This window comes from Convolutriloba macropyga, chromosome 1, assembly GCF_964194025.1.
Source record: "Convolutriloba macropyga chromosome 1, txConMacr16.3, whole genome shotgun sequence".
Taxonomy (NCBI): Eukaryota; Metazoa; Xenacoelomorpha; order Acoela; family Convolutidae; genus Convolutriloba; species Convolutriloba macropyga.
In genome coordinates, this window is record NC_134468.1 from 19,026,448 (window position 1) to 19,046,389 (window position 19,942).

The 19,942-nt window shown below is 37.0% G+C and overlaps 5 protein-coding genes across 5 annotated transcripts in view; 1 reads left to right on the top strand and 4 right to left on the bottom strand.

Moving 5' to 3' along the window:
• LOC142336124 (proteasome subunit beta type-2-like) overlaps positions 1-19,942 on the top strand; it is a 344,687-nt gene that overhangs the window by 183,602 nt on the left and 141,143 nt on the right. The window lies entirely within an intron of this gene.
• LOC142336115 (phospholipase A and acyltransferase 3-like) overlaps positions 1-19,942 on the bottom strand; it is a 302,707-nt gene that overhangs the window by 151,577 nt on the left and 131,188 nt on the right. The gene's annotated exons all lie outside the window — the stretch shown is intronic.
• The window catches only part of LOC142336080 (uncharacterized), a 247,727-nt gene that overhangs the window by 96,597 nt on the left and 131,188 nt on the right, over positions 1-19,942 (bottom strand). The gene's annotated exons all lie outside the window — the stretch shown is intronic.
• LOC142346551 (14-3-3 protein zeta-like) lies at positions 1,215-10,779 on the bottom strand. Its single transcript, XM_075398872.1, has 4 exons — positions 10,360-10,779; positions 3,221-3,514; positions 2,206-2,307; positions 1,215-1,427 (listed from the first exon to the last, which is right to left on the bottom strand). Exons 1-4 carry the CDS (start codon positions 10,660-10,662, stop codon positions 1,401-1,403), a joined length of 726 nt encoding a protein of 241 aa, XP_075254987.1. The 5' UTR covers positions 10,663-10,779; the 3' UTR covers positions 1,215-1,400.
• LOC142336106 (mitochondrial ribosome-associated GTPase 2-like) lies at positions 13,493-16,819 on the bottom strand. Its single transcript, XM_075384656.1, has 2 exons — positions 16,362-16,819; positions 13,493-13,904 (listed from the first exon to the last, which is right to left on the bottom strand). Exons 1-2 carry the CDS (start codon positions 16,678-16,680, stop codon positions 13,552-13,554), a joined length of 672 nt encoding a protein of 223 aa, XP_075240771.1. The 5' UTR covers positions 16,681-16,819; the 3' UTR covers positions 13,493-13,551.

The window sequence follows — 19,942 nt, forward strand, 5'->3', positions numbered from 1 at the left end:
ATGTAAAACGAAAAAAGAGCGTCAGACGACGAAACAAAAAAACCAAGAGCACCGCAATATAGCTACGCTCAGCTTACAGCTTCGCAGCTATAAAAAGAAAGCGCACGAATACATTCCAAATTCTTTGGATAGAAGAAAAGGAGAGGGCACAAAGAAAGGCCTTTGAGAGGCTGATGGCGGCTACTAAAAAACATAAGAAAGGAAGAATAATAATTTCACAAGAAAGCAGTTGATGTTCTATTCTTCTTTAACGGAAATTCCATTTCCAAGTTGCGAACCAAATTCATAGGAGCACTCAGATAATCTAAAATGAAGCCATTTTTCCAGAAAGGGATTCTATGAGCGTGTTCCAACAAAAAACAAATGAATAGATGATTTATACAAAAACGTGGTTAAAATTTTTCATAACATTTCTTTCCATTTTCACTTCTTCTTCCTCGTTCTGGTTCAGTGAAAAAACTTCTATTGAAGACAACTGCATTAGGTTATCCCAAATGACTTAACCGAGATACTTGTCATTTCTGAATTGAACATATTAGGCCAGCTTAAAAAAAGCAAACCACAGACAGGAAACAGAAAAAGGTTCAAAGAACTAACAATACCTGGGTAGAGCAAAAAGTGAAGAAATGACAGCCCCTTTTCAGCACTGAGATCTTCTGCTACGTACATTCTCACTGAGACAGAGCTCCTAAAATATTAATACTACCAAAGACAAAAAACGTACGAATTGATCTCAAACGACTGGTGCGGGTTGACTTTGGTTTTGCAGCTTAGGTAGGCTAGTCTGACTGGGCGAGGAGAGGGAGCAATGGGGGGGGGGGGGGGTGAATAGGGATCTCGGGGTCTAAAATTCCAAGAATTGCCCTTCACGCTACAAATTTAAGTCTCCTCGGCAGTTTTCGTTCATTACATACTAAGAAACCAGTAACGCTCTGAGAGAATTGATCAGTGATTTAATGCTTCCGGCATTAGCAGTTTATCACGTTTCTAAAGACAAAAATCACACCGATTCAAGGAAAAGACAAAAATACGGCCAGAAAAAAATGTGCAAAAATTGCATTAAAACACCAGCAGGTTAAAAAATAATTGCTACAAACTTTGTTTGAGAGCTATTAAAATAAAGAATAATTGTCAAAATCGGTGAACTTTCGGTTAACTTCTTAAAAGAGTTGTTAATTTTATGATCCTAACGCTTAGCCTCCGGAAAAGAAAACTTTGTAAAAGAACTGAGTTAACTATTGAAAATCAAACAAATTCTGAATTACAAATAGGCATTGATTGATATTAAAATGATTTGGTACGAAGGACAGAATGAATATGAATAAGACACTGTTAAGTAGAAGACGGCAGCAATATTAGCGTTCAGATTAGATTGATTGAATAGTCCTTCTGATACTGCTTCATGACTCTTCCTCGTTTGACCAAAGCTAAAACAGAAAGGGTCTCTTTTAAAAACAGGGACATTGTTTCCACACAAAGCGGTGCAAAAAATAATTTCAAGGACCGTTTCTCGTTCACCGTTTCAGCTACAACGTGCCGTCAGAAACACTCAAACTACAAAATTACAAAATATTGAGCAGAAGTTAAAATAACATAACCGACTAACAACGGGCGAGCTTCTGTAGTAGCCAGCTGGGGCTTATGGATGCTAGCATTGAGGGGAGAGGTGAACGGTGTGTGTGTGTGTGTGGGGGGGGGGGGGGGGGGGTAAGCGACGGGGGAGGGACAGGATTGTAAAAGAACTGAACGAGAAGGGGTCAAATGGCCAGGTTGCAGGAGGGTGCACGGGGTGTCGGGAGGAGGGTCAAGGCTAAGAAACGTCCCCTCACACGCTGATATTTTCTCCTCAAAACAGTTTAGGTGAATCGGATACTTAGAGACTAGTAAGGCTCTAAGAGAGCTGCTGGGCCACTTAATGCCCTCCAAGCGCTACCGGTTTATCCCGTTTTTTGAGGACGAAAAGTCAAATGGGTCAGGCGAAAAACCAGTTAAGCGAAAAATCGCATAAAAACAGGACTAATAAAAACCACAGGACTGATATAATTTCTACAAACTTTGTTTGAGAGCATTAAACAAGCAGCACGGCGCAATGAAAAACCCAATTTCTTCAATGAAACAAAATTGAAGCCTATGCCTAATTCCCTCAGCTGTACCTTAAACGCTTTTGCAATATCAGAACAACCAAACTGATCCCGCGATACTTACGGATATGTTGTCTCGTAGCAGTTGAACAATAAACTTGCTGTCATTGTAGTGAGAAGATTCGCTATCCATCTTCTGAAGATCCCGCATCCCCATCTCAAAAGCCTAAATCAAACAATTTCCAACAAATTGTGTACAATTTCTAATTCGGTTGATCTTTGTAGTTCGTATGTAGCATGACTCTCTGCTTCTAAATGTCTAAGTCAGAGATAGTTGACAACGTGCAATCTGTTCGGTTACTGTTTCTGATAACATCCACTGCAATAAACTCGGCGAAATAGTTAATACTGTATTAAAGTCAAACGCTATTGCGTTTGACATTCTCTTTACAAATATTATTAGAAGACTCAGATTTTGTATTGGTTATCATTTTTTATTGAGAACACGCGTAGTCAAATCCTCAGCATAAAACTATTTGGAAACTATAAAGGTGAATTCTCATGAGAATGAATACTCACTGAGGAGCAGGGGGGGGGGGGGGGTGGTACTGAGGGGGTTCGAACTTTTATGATTAAGAACCGCCCTCATACCATGAAATTGTCTACTCAAAACATTTTCGGTGAATCGCATTCTTAGAGATTGGTTAGGCGTAAGGCTCTCTAAGAGAACAGTGCCCTCCGATCGTTACCTGTTTATCCCGTTTTTGAGGATGAAAAGTTAAAAGGGTCAGATAAAAAATCAGTCAAGCGAAAAATCGCTTAAAATAATTGCATCCACAGGACAAATATAATTGCTACAAAATTCGTTTGAGCGCAATTAAAATCGATTCACTCTAAAAACTGATCATTCACTCGAAAACTGATCATAAGCTTGCACTAAAAACTGATGCTCAGTAAACACCTAATTTAGAATATTTTTTAATAAGGCATGAGCTGCATTTATCGTTACATGTTTTTGCCTGATATTTTAACGTTAATTGAGCCCAAATATTCTTTCATAGTATAAAGTTTATGCTTATTGGCAAGGTTACTTCAACTCTAGACATGATGAAACTCCTGATTGCAATTCACTGTCTAACCTCTCTAGCCATATCTAAGGCGGCACTTGGCTGTTTGAGAATCTCGTGTTTGAAAACGGAGAAATTGAGCGCCAGACTCAGTCTAATTGGATGACTAGCTCGGAGCTCACTGGAGGCTAAACATATGGCATGTGCCTCGTCATAGCTATCCTCAGCCAATTTCATGGCGTCCATCTGAATCTCTGGCGCCTTGATCTCGGCCAAATATCGATGATAGTCTCCTCTCATTTTGTATAGGAACACTTTGGCGTCCACTGATTTGCATTTCGGAAGAAGCTTTTGATCAAGTAGTGTCTAAAAGGAAAGACTTGCTAGACCTAATCAAGTACATTTAACAACAAAACATTGAATAACAAACAATTGCCAATGTAGGGCAGTTTTACATCATGAAACCTAATCGCTAATTTGAATCTCAATTGAGGAAATCGCGAATAGACATTTAAATTTGACTACTAACATACAATGAGGGCACCTACATCCAAGTTATTTAAAAAAAAAACAATTTTGCTCAAAAAAGTCAATTAAATATAACGAAAAACCTCAGCCTCTTTCACCTATGAAACTTAACTGTATGAAGTACGTATAAGAAGTGTTGTCTTGGTTATCACGGTTTAAATTTCATTGTTAAAATTATGAAAAATTCTAAGATGCGAAACTATACTGTTTCTTCGATTTAGAATAATAGCGATTATCAAAACTTTATTCTTTACTCGAATTAGCAGATCAAAACAGAAATAAAAGAAACAAAATTCTGATTCAGCTGTTTCAACCGATCAACAAACAAGTTCTCCGACGTACAAAAAATTTTTCTTAGGCACATTAGAAGGACTAAAAGTTAAATCTAAATAAAGGTTCTAATTTTAAGTTAACATAGGAAGTTTCCAAGATAAGTTAACATAGGAAACTTTACCTAGGGTTGTCCTGAAAATATCCATGAAAACAAGTTTTGTATCTAAACGTAACTGATCTTATGATAAGTTCTAAGACCTTTTCGAATAACACCGAATTACTTGACTTTAGAGCTAGTTTCGAATTATCTATAATTATTGCTCTTTCATGTAAACAAGAAACGCAATTTGGGAGACAAAATTCAGTTTGATGAAAAGCCAGAATTCCCACGTCAAAAAGTTTCCCTTGAGCAGAGCTCACATCGTCAAGTAGTAGTGGCTCCACAGGCCAAAAAACTAACTAAGGGTTCGAGGAAGAATTCGATTTCGATCAATGATAACCGACTTTGCCTGCCGAGCTGACTTGTTTCCCGTAAAGTTAAATTGGATTAACTACTGAACAGCATTACAGTTGAGTACAAGGGATGACTTAGTACTAAGGCAATCTATCTGCGAAACACTTACCTCGGAGGTAAATACTTTTAATGACTCATTGCAACTTTTACAATGTTTAAATTCAAGATCGAACCTCACATTTCTACCAATGTAAACACCTAGATACTGACTGACCCCTTTTTATCAACTTTAATGCCCGTGTTCCCGCAACATTTATACCCAATAGCTCTATAACACTTAGATTAAAGTAATGAATATGTTAATTTCCACTTATTCTATGCATTAATTTGGCCCCTGTAATTTCTGTACAAAGCACCAGGAGGGTCGGTTCAAGAGTACAACTAAGCAAAAGCCACGTGAAGCGTACAACTCATTTAGGAGGATGCTTTCTTTTTTCACGAGGATTTTCAACTGCCACTCTCAAGTCTGTTGATGTGTTGAGTAGTTAAAGTATTTTCCTAATATTAAACAAATATTCTTTCGATACCTAATCACGCTTTCGCCTAACAGCCTCCGCTCCAAAAATGAATCAACTAAAAGCCTCAGAAAAACTGCCCAAGATGGATTTAAATTAAGCAAGTGGCTAGGAAATTTGCGTTCGCACAGTATTCCGACCACGTTCAATTACGTTTTTGATTTAATTGTCTACCAAAGGAAGAAGTGATGCAAAAAGTCAAATTGTTCAAAATTTTTGGTATAAGAAAAAATGCTTCCAATTTAAAACTCAAGGTAAATAATACCATTTTAGAACATTAGAGGGACCAAGAGGCCTGCTATTATTAAGACTACGAGACAAGACAAACAACTAAATCAAATGACAACAACAAAGATTTTTTACATCCAAAACTCAATGTCCAATTTTGAAAAGAAAAACGTAATAAGGAAGAAAAAACAGCGTCAAATATAACCCAAGCCAAACAGTTAATCTTTTTCAATGGAAAAAACACGGGATCAGTCTTAGATGAGACTGGGTAACAATCGGCAAAAAAGAACAAAACCGGCGATGCAAAAAATAAGTCTATTATTAGAAAACAATAATTTCAATTTTTGAATATTATTAGGTGTCAGCTGAAGTCTTTAAATAGGTTTTTGTTCTGTAATACCTCCAGTTGAATACATTTAGACCTTCCATTAACCAAAATATGCTGTGCGTCTACAAAAACGAACAACAAATACTTGCAAGAAAACGTCGGAGCCGGTAAAACCAGAGTCTATTCCATAAAAAATAACATACAATCATTTCTGAGACTTATTAGAATACCAATAATTTGATATATTACCTCTGAATTATCAGATTAGGTAACAAAAAGACAGAACAAAAATGGGTGAGTTAAATTTCGAAAACAATTAGTTTTAAGTTCATTCATTTCCCCAGCGTTTCATTTATTTCTACAAAGCCATTGTGATCTGTGATTATTCAGAATGTCACACGTCTACAAAAATTATGACAGCTACAGAAAAAAAATCTGAAAAACTGAAAAAATTGTGAATTATGCTTTCTTTTTTAAATTCTTCAATAATGTGATATCTGACCTGCCAATTTTGTGAAAACGCCAAAAAGAACCTTAAAGGTGGGAAAAACGTCCAAAAAAGAAACTTTGACTGTATACTAGTCGGAAACCACTACTTAAAACAACGCCGCAACTACTATTAGAATTTAATCCATTGCAAAGACGATGCGACATGTCTTTGCTGACTCTAATCTACAAGTTGACCAAAAAAAGAAAGTGGCAATTGTTTTTTGTCAGTTTTTGTTGTCTCCTTTTGTAGACGTACAACATTCTGATTAGTGTTGTCTCCTTGTTTTGAAATGGAAGCATGAACGAACGTAAACTCAGTTGATATCTAATGGTGTCTATTATTTGAAAAGATAATTGTGTTTTTCAACTGCCTTTTTGTCAACTTGTTACCTTTCAACTGCCTTTTTATCAACTTGTTACCCAGTCTCCTTAACAACTGGCCCCACGTTTTTTTAGCGAAGAGATGAAATTTTTTGGCTGAAGTTTTATTTGACTCTATTTTGTCTTTTTTTTCAAAAGTTGACTTTGGAGTTCTGGAGGTAAATAAGGTTTGCTGTTGTCATTTGATTTTATTGTTTGTCTTGTCTCGTAGTCTTTATAAAGAAAATCTTTAGAGGGCGAGTTTCAGCGTACCTCTGAAGTTCTAGTATGGCATTATTTACTTGGAGTTTTAAGTTGGAAGCATTTTTCTCACACCAATTAATTTTCAAAATTTGAGTTTTTGAAATTTTTCATTTCGTCCTCCTTTGGTAGACAAACATAGCCGGCAGATTGCCGGAATAGCTGCGAAAGAATAGACCTGCGTGCTATATAATAGAGATAGAAACAGATACAGATCTAAATTGAAAAATAAATCGACGCCGCTCAAAAAACTAGGCTAAAAACATTGAGCGATAAATCAATAAAGGTTGTTAAAATTCATTCCACAGAAGCCTCTTATTAGGGACCTTTACAGCACATATGAGTTCCTCTGACCTTAAACAAATTCAAATTAAACTTAAGTTTTAAAGTGCAAAAGTCATTTTATTGAGTGAGGTAAGTCACGTATGATCAAAATCTAATCACGCAAATAACCTAAAAAATTATCGCTAAAGCGAGTGAGAAATGACTTCACGCGCGCAAATGCCGTTAGTGAGAGGAAGAAGTCATTCAGAAAATTTGACTTTTTCAGCTTTGCTGTGTGAACAAATGTAAAACGAAAAAAGAGCGTCAGACGACGAAACAAAAAAAACATAGCCGGAAGAATTCCGGAAGCGACTCGAAGCACCAAAACTTCACAAAAAGCTGAAGCCATTACCTTTTGTATTAAACCATTAACTCATTACCTCCCCGGACCTGATCTAAAAACCGGTGAAATTTAAACCACTGTCACCGAGAGAAAGAAAATGCAGCAAAATTTTATTATTGAAAACGTTTAGTAACGTTAAAAAAGTCTGAAATTTTTAGGATGGTCAAAAAACTGATAGCCTGACAAAGCTGACAGAATAATATTCAATGACAAAAAGTCGTCTAAAACAATACCAAGCCCAGAAGAAAATTGCAATGAACAGTAATAAGTAGAAATGTTGGAAAAGACTTTCTAGCAAACTCCCAGTACCGCCTTATTTTGAATTAAATCAATTGCAAACCGAAGAAACCAAGATCTAAGAAAAAGCAGATTTCATTCAATTTTTAAACAACAGAAAAAATGTACATTAAAACGAATATAAAAGTAGGTGCCAGGACAGAACTAGAATGATACAAACGAGAATGTGAAGAAAATGGACACAATGATAGGAACACCGTAACAAAGACCAACTCTTGATTTTTGAAAGTTAAAAATCAAATTTAAAAAAATCAAGAAAAACGAGTACATTTCATTGATCAGCATTCGAGACATAGAAAAGACAACGAGTCATTCGAGACAAAAATCAAACTTGCTGAACAGAATAAAACAAGAAAAAGCAGAATTCAGATATACGAAAAAATGAAACATTTTGCAAAAGTGGTCAAAAAATATTTAAGACTGCATTTATGAAAAAAATTTCTGTTTTTTCAAAAATTTAACACCAAAAAATGATTGAATTTTTATTGAAACAAAATTAAAGTCCCTCATGTTCCCCAAAATACTATTTCTAGTAATTAAAAGCAGAATACAAACAAAAAACTGAAAAAAATTGGCAAAAAACTACGAAAATCGGATTAGCAAATGTACAATTTTATGAAACAAAATTACATCGAGGTAGAAAGAGGCATTGAGTATATGAATTATCAAAGGGAGGTTGCCATATTAACTGATTTTTGACAAAAAACAGCTAAAAGATCCAAAAATGAAAAAATTAATAGAAAAAAAAGCCAAAAATTAACTAAAAAATCAAGAAATATGTGCCAATTTCGCATTTGAAACGCAATTTCAGGCTATGCAAAATACTGTGCTATCAATTTCCGGGGTTTACATTTCAACATAGCATCGATTAAAAATTATTTCTACAAAAAACCAAATTACAAGCAAAAAAACTAGGCCACTTAGACGAAAAACCGGCTAAAAACGGTTATCTATATGTGTCATTCAGTCAAAAACTACTTTTCAATGTCAAAAAGTCATTCACTAAACGCCGCGCATGATCAAAAAACTTCTCTCGCTCAGAAAAAATTAGTTCACACTGCAAATTTACTCGCTTTCGCTTTTAGGTCAAAACATCGTCTGAACGAATATTACTTCCGGTAAAAAAAAAACCTTAAGAAAACCAATACTCCTCTTCGAGTCGTAAAAACCAAGAGCACCGCAATATAGCTACGCTCAGCTTACAGCTTCGCAGCTATAATTAAATCAAAAACATAGATGAACGTGGTCAGAAGACTATGATAACGCACATTACCGATCCCCTTGTTTAATTTAAATCCATCTCGAGCAATTTTTCCGGTTCGTTTTTGGAGCGGAGGGAGTTAGGCGAAAGCTGGATTAGTCGAAAGAATTTTTGTTTAATATAAGGAAAATATTTTAACTACTCAACACATCAACAGACTTGAGAGTGGCAGTTGAAAACCCTCGTGAAAAAAGAAAGCATCCTCCTAAATGAGTTGTACGCTTCACGTGGCTTTTGCTTAGTTGTACTCTTGAACCGACCCTCCTGGTGCTTTGTACAGAAATTACAGGGGCCAAATTAATGCATAGAATAAGTGGAAAATAACATATTCATTACTTTAATCTAAGTGTTATAGAGCTATTGGGTATAAATGTTGCGGGAACACGGGCATTAAAGTTGATAAAAAGGGGTCAGTCAGTATCTAGGTGTTTACATTGGTAGAAATTTGAGGTTCGATCTTGAATTTAAACATTGTAAAAGTTGCCATGAGTCATTAAAAGTATTTACCTCCGAGGTAAGTGTTTCGCAGATAGATTGCCTTAGTACTAAGTCATCCCTTGTACTCAACTGTAATGCTGTTCAGTAGTTAATCCGATTTGACTTTACGGGAAACAAGTCAGCTCGGCAGGCAAAGTCGGTTATCATTGATCGAAATCGAATTCTTCCTCGAACCCTAAGTTAGCTTTTTGCCTGTGAACCCAATACTACATGACGATCTTTGAGATGGGAATTCCGACTTTTCATCAAAATGAATTTCATCTAACAAATTACGTTTCTTGTTTACATGAAAGAACAATAACTATAGATAGTCCGAAAATAGCTATAAAGTCAAGTAATTCGGTGTGATTCGAAAAGGTCTTAGAATTATGGTAAGATCAGTTACATTTAGATACAAGCCTTGTTCTCACTGATAATGCATAGCACAACTGTAAAATAACGTATTCCTTAGTTTAATCGTATTCATTACCCTAAGTGTTATAGAGCTATTGGGCAATGAAATATGATGAATCGATTTGTGTAGACAAATATGCCTGAAAATTTACAGCAATTTTTTGACAGTATTTTGTGACACCCAGTGACCCCAAATTGTAGGCTCAATTGACTATTTTATATTGTCAAGTGCCCCTTTTAATCCATTTCATTGCTGTTTGCTTAATTTTCACACAGTGTAAGATAAATGTTGGCAACTTCTGTCGAACGGAGTTGTCGCCTTATATCCATACCTGTTATTTTGAATTAAGAAACGAATACGTTATTTTAAACGTTGAGCATTTTTTCATATTACTTTGTTCTTTGGCCAGGGTAGCACTGGGGAAAGATGAACATATTCTAAAATAACAATGTACTTAGCCAACTTATTTGCATGTAAAAACAAATTTTCAAAAATGGGTAGAAAGAGTATTTCCACCTAATCGAGTGTTAGCTAATGTCTCACATCCGTGCTCAGGCCCAGCAACAGCACGAAATGCCGTAGTTGTAAAAATTCTAACCACTAGCTGGGAACAAAGTTCTTCGATCTCTCTTTCCACATTAGCTTTGAAGTCAGAGGTGAGTTGCAGTTCACGCTCACTGCCAGCCACAGATCGTTCAATGCTGTCAATAACTCTCCATGATGACCTCTTCTGACTAATGACGTGTTTGTATGAAACCCCAAGCATGTTCCTCTCCTCGGCTGACAGCTCTTCAGAAGGTTCTAGATTGTTCGAGAGCTTCGTCATAAACGCCATCATGTCATCCCATCTTTGTGCTTGCTCTGCCAGCTTAGCTTGGCGCCTCAGCTCTGTGCGAGACATTGTGGATATGATTAGGCAAGACTTTGTCAAGTTAAGCAAGTTCCCACAATTTAATTCAAATTGGACAAAAATTTAAACAAAACGTCATTGCTAAAATCTGAAATGAAAAGCAAAGTGAACAGAAATCAAAAATAATCGACTGTTGGACGAATTTCTCTCAAAGGACTCAGGGCTGCTGAAATTTATTGCATCGTGCTTCGCCCAGCGGTTGGGGAGGGTTGTAGCAGTGGCGTAATAGGTCTACTGAGGGGCTTTAAATGATGTTATTACAGCTTTGTAGGAAGAATTAAAGTGAAAAAGAAACCAATTGTGGCGCAATCTTCATGTGACTTTTAGTAGTAAACTGTCGCCAGCATAAAACTGTAGTAACAAACTATCGCTGCATAATGTCCAAATGAAGAGTAATTTAAATCACGAGAAATTCAAGAAGCTAAGCGTGAAAGTTACTCGAAAAGTCACAATGGTAAAGCAAAATTTTTAAACTCGGTGAACCCGGAACAAGCCCTCAATGCAAACAAAAACCAACTAGCGTCGGAAAATTGCTCTCAAACAACAGGCGGGGCAATTTAATCCAGAGGGTGCTGTAGCCTAGATAATTTGTCATGGGTGCCTAAATAAATTGTTATGGGTGTAATTTGTAATGGGTGCAAGGAGGTGGTTGAACCCCGACATCGGGCTTAACTGACTGCATCATCAACCACTCGGCTATCAGCGACTTGTGATACACTCTCACAATCAATTTTGCTTTAGCATCAAACATCATTTCTGAATAAAAGCAATTTGGGTCACCCAAAAATCAAGAACAAGCGTGAAAAGTCACTCCAGAAGGAAATCCAAAAATGTTCTAGACCAAATCAGTCAAGCAAAAATTTTGCGAAGACAAAAATTTACAAAAATTGCTTCAAACTTCGTATTGCCAAACATTTTAGCCCAGAAACTGTCAAAATCAGTTCTTAAACAGTGAGTTAAAAATATCCAGCGCTAGGTAGGCAGGAAAAAACTGAAAAGAAGAGAAAATTGCTACGGGAAAACAAAAATTACAAATTCAAATTTTATCTCTGAAACAGTAAAATTCCAGCAATATTCCTTCAATGCGAACATCAAATATTATATTTCCATAGAAACTGCATTTTATTAATTTTTCAACAAACTGCTCGAAAGAATTGCTCTCAAACAGTCGGCAAGAGGTTGCCTATGGTAGTAGCTAGCTAGGGATTAAGGACGTTAACATGGCGGACGGGTGAGCGGGCTTCTCGTGGTCAAGCGTGCAGGGTTAGGTATGGAAGGAAATGAGGGGTGGGCAACTTGACGAGGCGGGTGGTGGGGGTTGGGAGGATGTACGGGGAAGTGGTGGTAGTGGGGGATTCGACTGACAACTTGAAACCATCCGACAAAAATTTGGTCAAGCGAAAAAGGACAAAAAACGAACTAAAAACACCACAGGACTAAAAAAAACTGCTTCAAATTCAAATTTTGTCGGAGAGCAATTAAAAACATCTCATCCAATATCCTTAGGACACTTATTAATTACAACTAGCAGCCAGTTTGGTTAGATGACCCCCATTAAAATTGTGCTGGTTTGGGGGGCTAAATTTTCCTTGCAGCAATTGTTTGTTTTCCGTGTTTTTTTAACAGACGAGAAACGTGACCCAATTGTTTTGGTCCAAAAACGTGTTTCCAAAACATTGTTCTATTGAGAAAAAAAATTGTCCCCCACAATTGGGATTTGAGAAACTTGTAAGAAATTTGACTTGTTAAAATGTATGCAATTTAGCAAGAATATACAAAAAGGTGCAGTAAATTTGGGACGCATAGACCACTGTTATTTTGTTTCTTGTCTCATACCCTATGACCATTTGACCAAAAAATTGGAACAAAAATTTGATGAAAAAAACGGTATCACTTCGCTCCTTTGCGTTTTACTGCCCTTAAAGACAAAAATGGCTACAATAATAGCTCCAGGATAGCAGTCTGACATCTTACCACTAAGCTAAAACGGCTTTGAAGCTGAACCGCTCACAATCTTTCTCATGTTAGCAACAAACAATGAGGCAATTGAGATCACTCAAAAACGAACAACTGAAGTCCAAAAAGTCACTCAAGAAGTCAGAATGTTCTAGAACAACACCGCAAGAACGATCAAGCGAAAAATTGGCAATAAAAAGACCAACAAGTTTACAATAGTTGCTTCAAACTTCGTTCGAGAGCAATTAATAATGAGTATTTAACTCAATTTCAATTTCAGTGTGTCATCAAAAATTGCCAAAAATATTCCTCAGATGCAATTCCAAGATAGCTACCAGCTCTTTACATATCTACAGCACAATATTTTATCTTATTTAATACTTTATATTATTATTTAATTAATAAAAAAGAATTCATTTCTTGGACATGATTGAACATATACAAATATTAGAAATATTTACCGAGTAATCTTACGTCTTATTGCCTCTTATTCCTCCATTTTGCATTAAATTTAAACATTTCGTTACGATAATCCTCAGTATGAAAATTGCAAACAGATTTTAGAACGAATTTAAGTAGCTCGCTAATGTGTAGCTCGTAGACTGAGAGAAATTCATGTTTAAGAAACAAATCACTGCAACTGTGATTTTCGCGGAAGGATATAAACTTTAACTTTTTTCTGCAGCTTAAACAATGGTAGTAAAGAAGTGTAGCTACAGCAGCCATATAATTATTTATATAATTTAATATCTCTTGATTACAACACAACTCAATCAAACATATGAAAAGCAGGAAAAGATTTCAATTGGGATAAAAATTCATAGCTAAACTAGAAAGGTGATCCATTTAGTGAAAAGAACGAAAAGAAGGAAAAAGATTTGAATTGGGATAAAAATCCATAGCCAAACTAGAAAGGTGATCCAATTAGTTCTGCCGATGTAATTGTTTCTTTAGATCTCTGAGCTTGTTACGCAAAATATTTGTGTTCAAATTATACAAAGCAGAAATTCCAATAACACTGTCCATTTCTCCACGAGATTCAAATTTCCTGCATAACTGCCGAAGATTGGAAGCTCCATTTCCGGTGTCGATTTTGTTAGCAACAATCAGACTTGGAACGTTTGCAAGACCTGATTTATATTGATTGAGTTCAAATTTGAGGTACTCCAATTGCTTCATGAAAGAAGGTACTGAGACATCCAACACGTACACCAAGGAAGAACACCTTTCGATGTGTTTCAGGAATGAAAGTCCAAGTCCCTTGTTCAAATGCGCACCTACAACAACTACTCACATGTGCCGTCTTTTACTTTCATTAAACACCTCAGCTCCATTCAGCCTTTGTCATTTCCTAAAGCTGTTCAACTGACATATTAAAACAGCGAACTAACGTCGATGAAATTGCTCTCCAATTGAGTTCAGTTGTTTACAATTATGAATGAGAAAAAACTAGGTGACGCAAAACGAGAATTAAAAGGAAAAAAATCAATCAAAAAAAATTGGTTAGACGCGATGAAGCAGAAAAGAACAATCGGACTAAAGTCAGCACATATTACAAAAGAAATCAGAGAGAAGCCCAGAACGAATTTTTTAAAATGCCATCCAAAAAAAACGTAATTGAAGTGACACAACAAATTAGTCAGATTGAAGATTGACTTGAAAGAATAGCGTATTGTATCATTTTCACGGATGGCAGAAACAACGAATCGACAGGTAAACATCCAACCTATGGATGTAATTTTGTAAAAAAAATGGATGTCAAGACAAAAGGCATTTTTGTATGAAACATTTGCTCATTGCCGGAAAAAGTTTCAAGAAGTTTTCAAGAATTTTGTGAGAAATTTAAGCAAGTAAACAGAATTCAACTTCTAACCCAGGCCATTAATTTTGGTACCAATTAGCCTTCGTTCAAAATAACTTTGAGAACCTAATGCACTACAACTTGATGACCGCGTTTTATCGTTTTACCCTTACCCTTTTTTAAATATTTTTTTGACATTGACCGTATTCACACTAAATTATTGCAAGAAGTCTAAACTCCGTTCCGCTGAAACGTTGAATGAGGTCAGTGAGAATTCAAGTGTGAGAATCATGATCTGGGTAAATGAGATAAGGACAAGAAACACTTATTGTCCTCAAAACCAACCATTTATTGCCAAAATCTACAACAAAAACTTACCCGGAGGATCTCAGAAATCTGTCTTCACATTACATAGCCGACAGACTGCCGAAAAAGCTGCGAAAGAATAAAGAATAGACTTCCGTGCCGTATAACAGAAATAGAAACAGATACAGCTATAAGTAGAAAAAGTTATCGACGCCGCTCAAAAAGCTATGTAAAAACATTCAGCCGTAAATTAATAAAGCTTGTTAAAAAATATTCTGCAGAAACCTTTTGATTTTGTGAGTGACCTTTATTACACACATGAGTTCTTTTGACCTTAAACTAATTCAAAGTAAACTTAAGTTTTAAAGTGCTAAAGTCATTTTTATTGAGTGAGGTAAGTCGTAAGTCACGAACGATCAGAATCTAATCAGGCAAATGACCAAAAAAACGTTGGCAAAAGAAGGTGAGAGGATCTACTCTGTTCCCCCCATCCCAGTGTTCATTACGACCCCAGTTACCATTTGAATGTTGTTATAAAGCACATTACTATGTAAAAAAATAGCATGTGCGCCTGTGGGGCGTAAAAGATAAAAGACCACTAAGCAGAAGGGAGGACAGAATAGATCCGAGCGATAAAAGACGTCACGCGTGCAAATGCTTTTCGTGAGAGGAAGAAGTCATTCAGAAAATTTGAATTTCAGCTTTGCTGTGTGACCAAATATAAAACGAAAAATAGCGTCAGACAACGAAACAAAAAACATAGCCGGAAGAATTCCGGAAACAACTCGAAATTGTATCCACCGAAAGAAATGATCTTATAAATACCTAATGCTTTCATGCAGAACGCATCAATGCAGAGAAAATAACATTCTCAAGTCAAACAACAAAATATCTTCAAAGAAAAATTTAGGAAAATTCGTTTTATTTTTCATGTAGTACAAGTACACATACAAACAAAAAACGCTGCATTATGTAATGAAAACTAGCTATCCAACCATAAAAAAATCAACCAAGCCTTAATGGGCTCACATACATCTGTTTTTGAAGAAAAGGAGAAATGAGAAAATATTGAGTAAAATTTCTCATTTCTTGTCAAATTGCATAGAAAGAGACAACTTTGTAGCAAAACAAACTTGTATCCCTTGTAGTAAAAAGAACCTACAGGCATGTCCTAAAAATTCGCCAAAAGGTGAAAGCACGAAGTTACCACAAAACTTGTATTAATAAACAACTGCAAAACATTTAAAACAAGCTGAAAGTTAATACCGTAGCTCTTACTTTGAGTTGTAAGAAAAGAGAGCGTCCCGCTAGAATTGAAATCCTTTCAATTGTAAAAAAAAATAAGAGGTCACTAATAGTTCCCCTCAGCGGTCGCTATTGCAGCTATTAATAAAGATCTCAAACTACACGGAAAAAACAAATTCCCTTGTCCATATAACCTTGGTCTTAACCGTTCGGTATCGTAATTACAGGATAGTCCACAAAGGGCAACGCCAAGAAGCTGAATGTATCCAACATAAATAGATATTGAACTTTGCATGCTTTGACTGAAATTGAGTACTTAATGACATCATAATTTACTTTCAAAATGCGCAAAAAAATCTTCATTACTACCTCTAATTATTACCTCTAATAATTCCGGGTATATCAGCTACAGCCAATTGTAGAGCATCTTCATACTCGACAACGCCTACGTGCGGATTCAACGTTGTGAAAGGGTAATTTGCAACGAGTGGTGTCGCATTACTGATGCATCGAAGTAATGAGCTCTTTCCAGCATTGGGAAAACCAACCAAACCCACGTCGGCAACAATGCTGAGCTCAAGCTCTAGCTTTCGGCATTCGCCAGGGCTTCCTTTGGAAGCCTTTTCGGGAGCAGTTTCAATGCTCGTTGCCAAAGTTCTATAGACAGAGCAATTTAACTGGATTCTTTTTACTATGTCCATTTATTTCAAACGAAACGCCAAATTCATACCTGTTTCCCAATCCTCCAACACCGCCTCTGGCAGCGATATATTTCAGGCCGTCAACTTTAAGATCGATAATTTGTTTACCATTTTCTCGCACAATTGTTCCAACGGGAACTTTCACAAATTTATGAGATGCATGTGCGCCATCTTCTGCTCCGCCTTTCCCATGTCGACCTTTGCAGCCATGTGGACCTTAATAATATATAGTTAGGCCCACTAAAACTTCAAAATAGAATCCAAAATGAAGTGAGACATGCTGACCATTGATTTCTCTCTTCACGTCGACTAAGGATTTTACCTCCCGGCAAGCTTGCAGTATAACATGCCCACCATTTCCGCCATCACCTCCACTTGGACCGGCAAACTCGTTCCTATAAAGTGACAAAAATAAGGCTGCCCCAGCTCCTCCAGTCCCGCCACGCGCAAACAGTTTTACATAATCACAAAATATCTTATGATAGCTACCATCTTCATGCAAAGCAGATGAGAATCGACAGAAACGCTTGATCATATATCTAAAAGAACAATAACTTACAGACAATCTACTAACGTCGGAAAAATTGCTCTCAACAGACCGGTGGGAATTTTATAACGCTTGCTTCATACCAGGGAAATGTCTGATCTCTTTCAGCAACAAAACGGTAAATTTAAGATCCCTTCCCAGCAAGCCCTAAAAAAAAGCTGGAAATCGGATCTTTTCCGTTTGTGCCCCCCCCCCCCCCGCTCAGTGTGTGCATATTATTCGCACCCCACAGACGAACGTGCCATATTTTTACAATGATTTACTGTTTATTGACAAGTGCTCTGTCTCTGTAACTGGGGGCACATAACGTACTGGGGGGGGGGGGGGTACAAACGGAAAAGATCAGGGAAATCTTAAGATGCCGAAACGTAGAGAACCAGACCGCATCCCGTCGGCTTTGTTAAAAAATTGCCACAACTAACAAAAATGGAGTCTTTCCCATTATAGACCCCCCTTATGTATGCTTACCATGATGGGGGGAGCTATACGTTCTATGACCTCTAAAAGCTGGGGGGGGGGCTAAACAGACAGCCAAAATTATCTCGACCTTTTTCAACAATAACAAATGTTGACATTCCCAACTACGGAAACACGGTGTTTCCCAACTACGGAAACATTTTCAAAGAAGGAAAGGACCTTTTGTTGTTTCTGCCCCCGTACATTATGCACCCACGGCTATAGATGTGCCATTACATACAAGGCAATTAAAAAATAAATTGAGAAATGCCCCACCGAAACACTGGGTGCATATTGGCTGGTCCGGGGCCCTCCCAGAACTACTTCTTCATAAAGCAATTCGTATTGTTTAAATCTATCAATAAAATGATAATATGTACAAATATTTGCTGAGAAAAAAAGTAAAACAAAAGACAGACAGCATTAGAAAACAAAAAACTAAGGCGAAAGTAGATGAGCTAACAGCCACCCTTCTTCAGCCACAGCTCTCATTGAACCATAAAATAAGATGTGCCATTACATACAAGGCAATTAAAAAATAAATTGAGAAATGCCCCACCGAAACACTGGGTGCATATTGGCTGGTCCGGGGCCCTCCCAGAACTACTTCTTCATAAAGCAATTCGTATTGTTTAAATCTATCAATAAAATGATAATATGTACAAATATTTGCTGAGAAAAAAAGTAAAACAAAAGACAGACAGCATTAGAAAACAAAAAACTAAGGCGAAAGTAGATGAGCTAACAGCCACCCTTCTTCAGCCACAGCTCTCATTGAACCATAAACTAACAGCCTCCCTTCTTCAACTACAGCTCCCAATGAAGCATGAACAATTGCGCCACCTAAGTGTCCTAAAGCCTCCAAACGATGGAACTCCTTAGGAGAGCAAAGCTGATTTCTGTCCTTAGATATGGTATGATGTCAGCGTAGCTCAGAGAGCTTTCATGCCAGTTGTTTCAGCGCTTTTGAAGCTGATGGGCCAGCTCCACCAGTGAATGCGCAAAGCGGATAAAATGTTGCTTTCTCAACAACAATTATTCTTTGTTCATATATGTTCGTTTTTAAAAGATTCATGGTACTTGTAGGCTTCGCCACTGCTTTCAGGGCAAATTTTGCCATAAGTTTGAAAAATTTTACATCAAAATATGTTTTGCTCAACCTGGATTCCCAAACCTCGTTGGCTTTGATATCTAATCTTGCATCACCATCATCAGTTGTCGTTGACTTAAGATCGAAGGTTGAAGATGTGGTTCGATCTCGATATCATGACAGATATCGCTTAACAAGTTCGCAAAGGAATCGCGAAGTTCATCATGTCTTATGTGGATGTATCTCGATTTCGGAGTCGAGGGCATGTCCTACCGTGAAATTTTCATTGCATGCGCAATAGTGATGGCATCATCACTGGGTCCCAACCATAGCGAACGGCAATGCCATCACGTAACATGATTTTCGTTAGGCCAGACTGATATCACTTCAATTGCACAGCCTTCAGCCAGCTTGCTGCTCCCTTTCATTAGCTAAGTGAAGCGAATCTCGTTCTTATTCAGTTCGGCCTTAATTCTTGTCTTCTTCGATTTGATAAAGTTCTCTCCTTTGTTATTTCATTTATAATTTGTTGTTGTTTTAGTTCGGCTTCACGCAGAGAGAGGGATCAGGGACTTCACAATTGAACTGATCGTTCATATTCTTTAAACTGGTCTTCAGGCTCAAGTATGTTTGGGCCACCCTCTCTTATCGGCGACGAAAAGATATTCCGGTATTTTTGATTGTAGGCGGGATTCTTTAATAGATTAGGTAATAGGTCATCGTTGATTGATTTCTCACATTCTTTTAACAGCTCTTCAATATAAGGTGTTGCATGAGCTAAGGTCAATTTATGGTCAAATTTATACTAAACCGGTGAAGTGAACGAGTTAGCATTCTGAGGTGAAACATTGGCATGAACGTCCAGCTTTTGTAACAACGATTTCTGCTGTTTTAGTGATCATTCTTTAAAAGTAGCAAAAATTAAAAAACGAATATCAGCTTTCTTCAGTCAATTTTATATGTCTATATACAGAGAAAACAACTCGTGCACGTGGCTTTTTGCCTGCGATAAGTGCCGGAACTCTTGGAGCCTTTGGAACTTATAGGGAGATATTCCTCCAGATATCGCTGGGAATCCTCAAAAACAAATTACATGCACCAATAAACTGGGAGGTGGAACAGAAACACGTCCCAATACAGTAGTACTTACAAATAAAGCATATGCGCAC

Bases quoted from the DNA above. Each gene is read 5' to 3' on its own strand.
- LOC142346551 (XM_075398872.1), bottom strand. From the start codon at position 10,662: ATGTCTCGCACAGAGCTGAGGCGCCAAGCTAAGCTGGCAGAGCAAGCA. The intron at 3,515-10,359 runs GTTAGAATTTTT...CTTTCCTTTTAG, and splicing joins AACTTTGTTCCCAGCTAGTG to ACACTACTTGATCAAAAGCT. The intron at 1,428-2,205 runs GTAAGTATCGCG...TTTCTGTTTTAG, and splicing joins TGCTACGAGACAACATATCC to CTTTGGTCAAACGAGGAAGA.
- LOC142336106 (XM_075384656.1), bottom strand. From the start codon at position 16,680: ATGGACATAGTAAAAAGAATCCAGTTAAATTGCTCTGTCTATAGAACT. The intron at 13,905-16,361 runs GTAATAATTAGA...TAGTTGTTGTAG, and splicing joins TATACCCGGAATTATTAGAG to GTGCGCATTTGAACAAGGGA.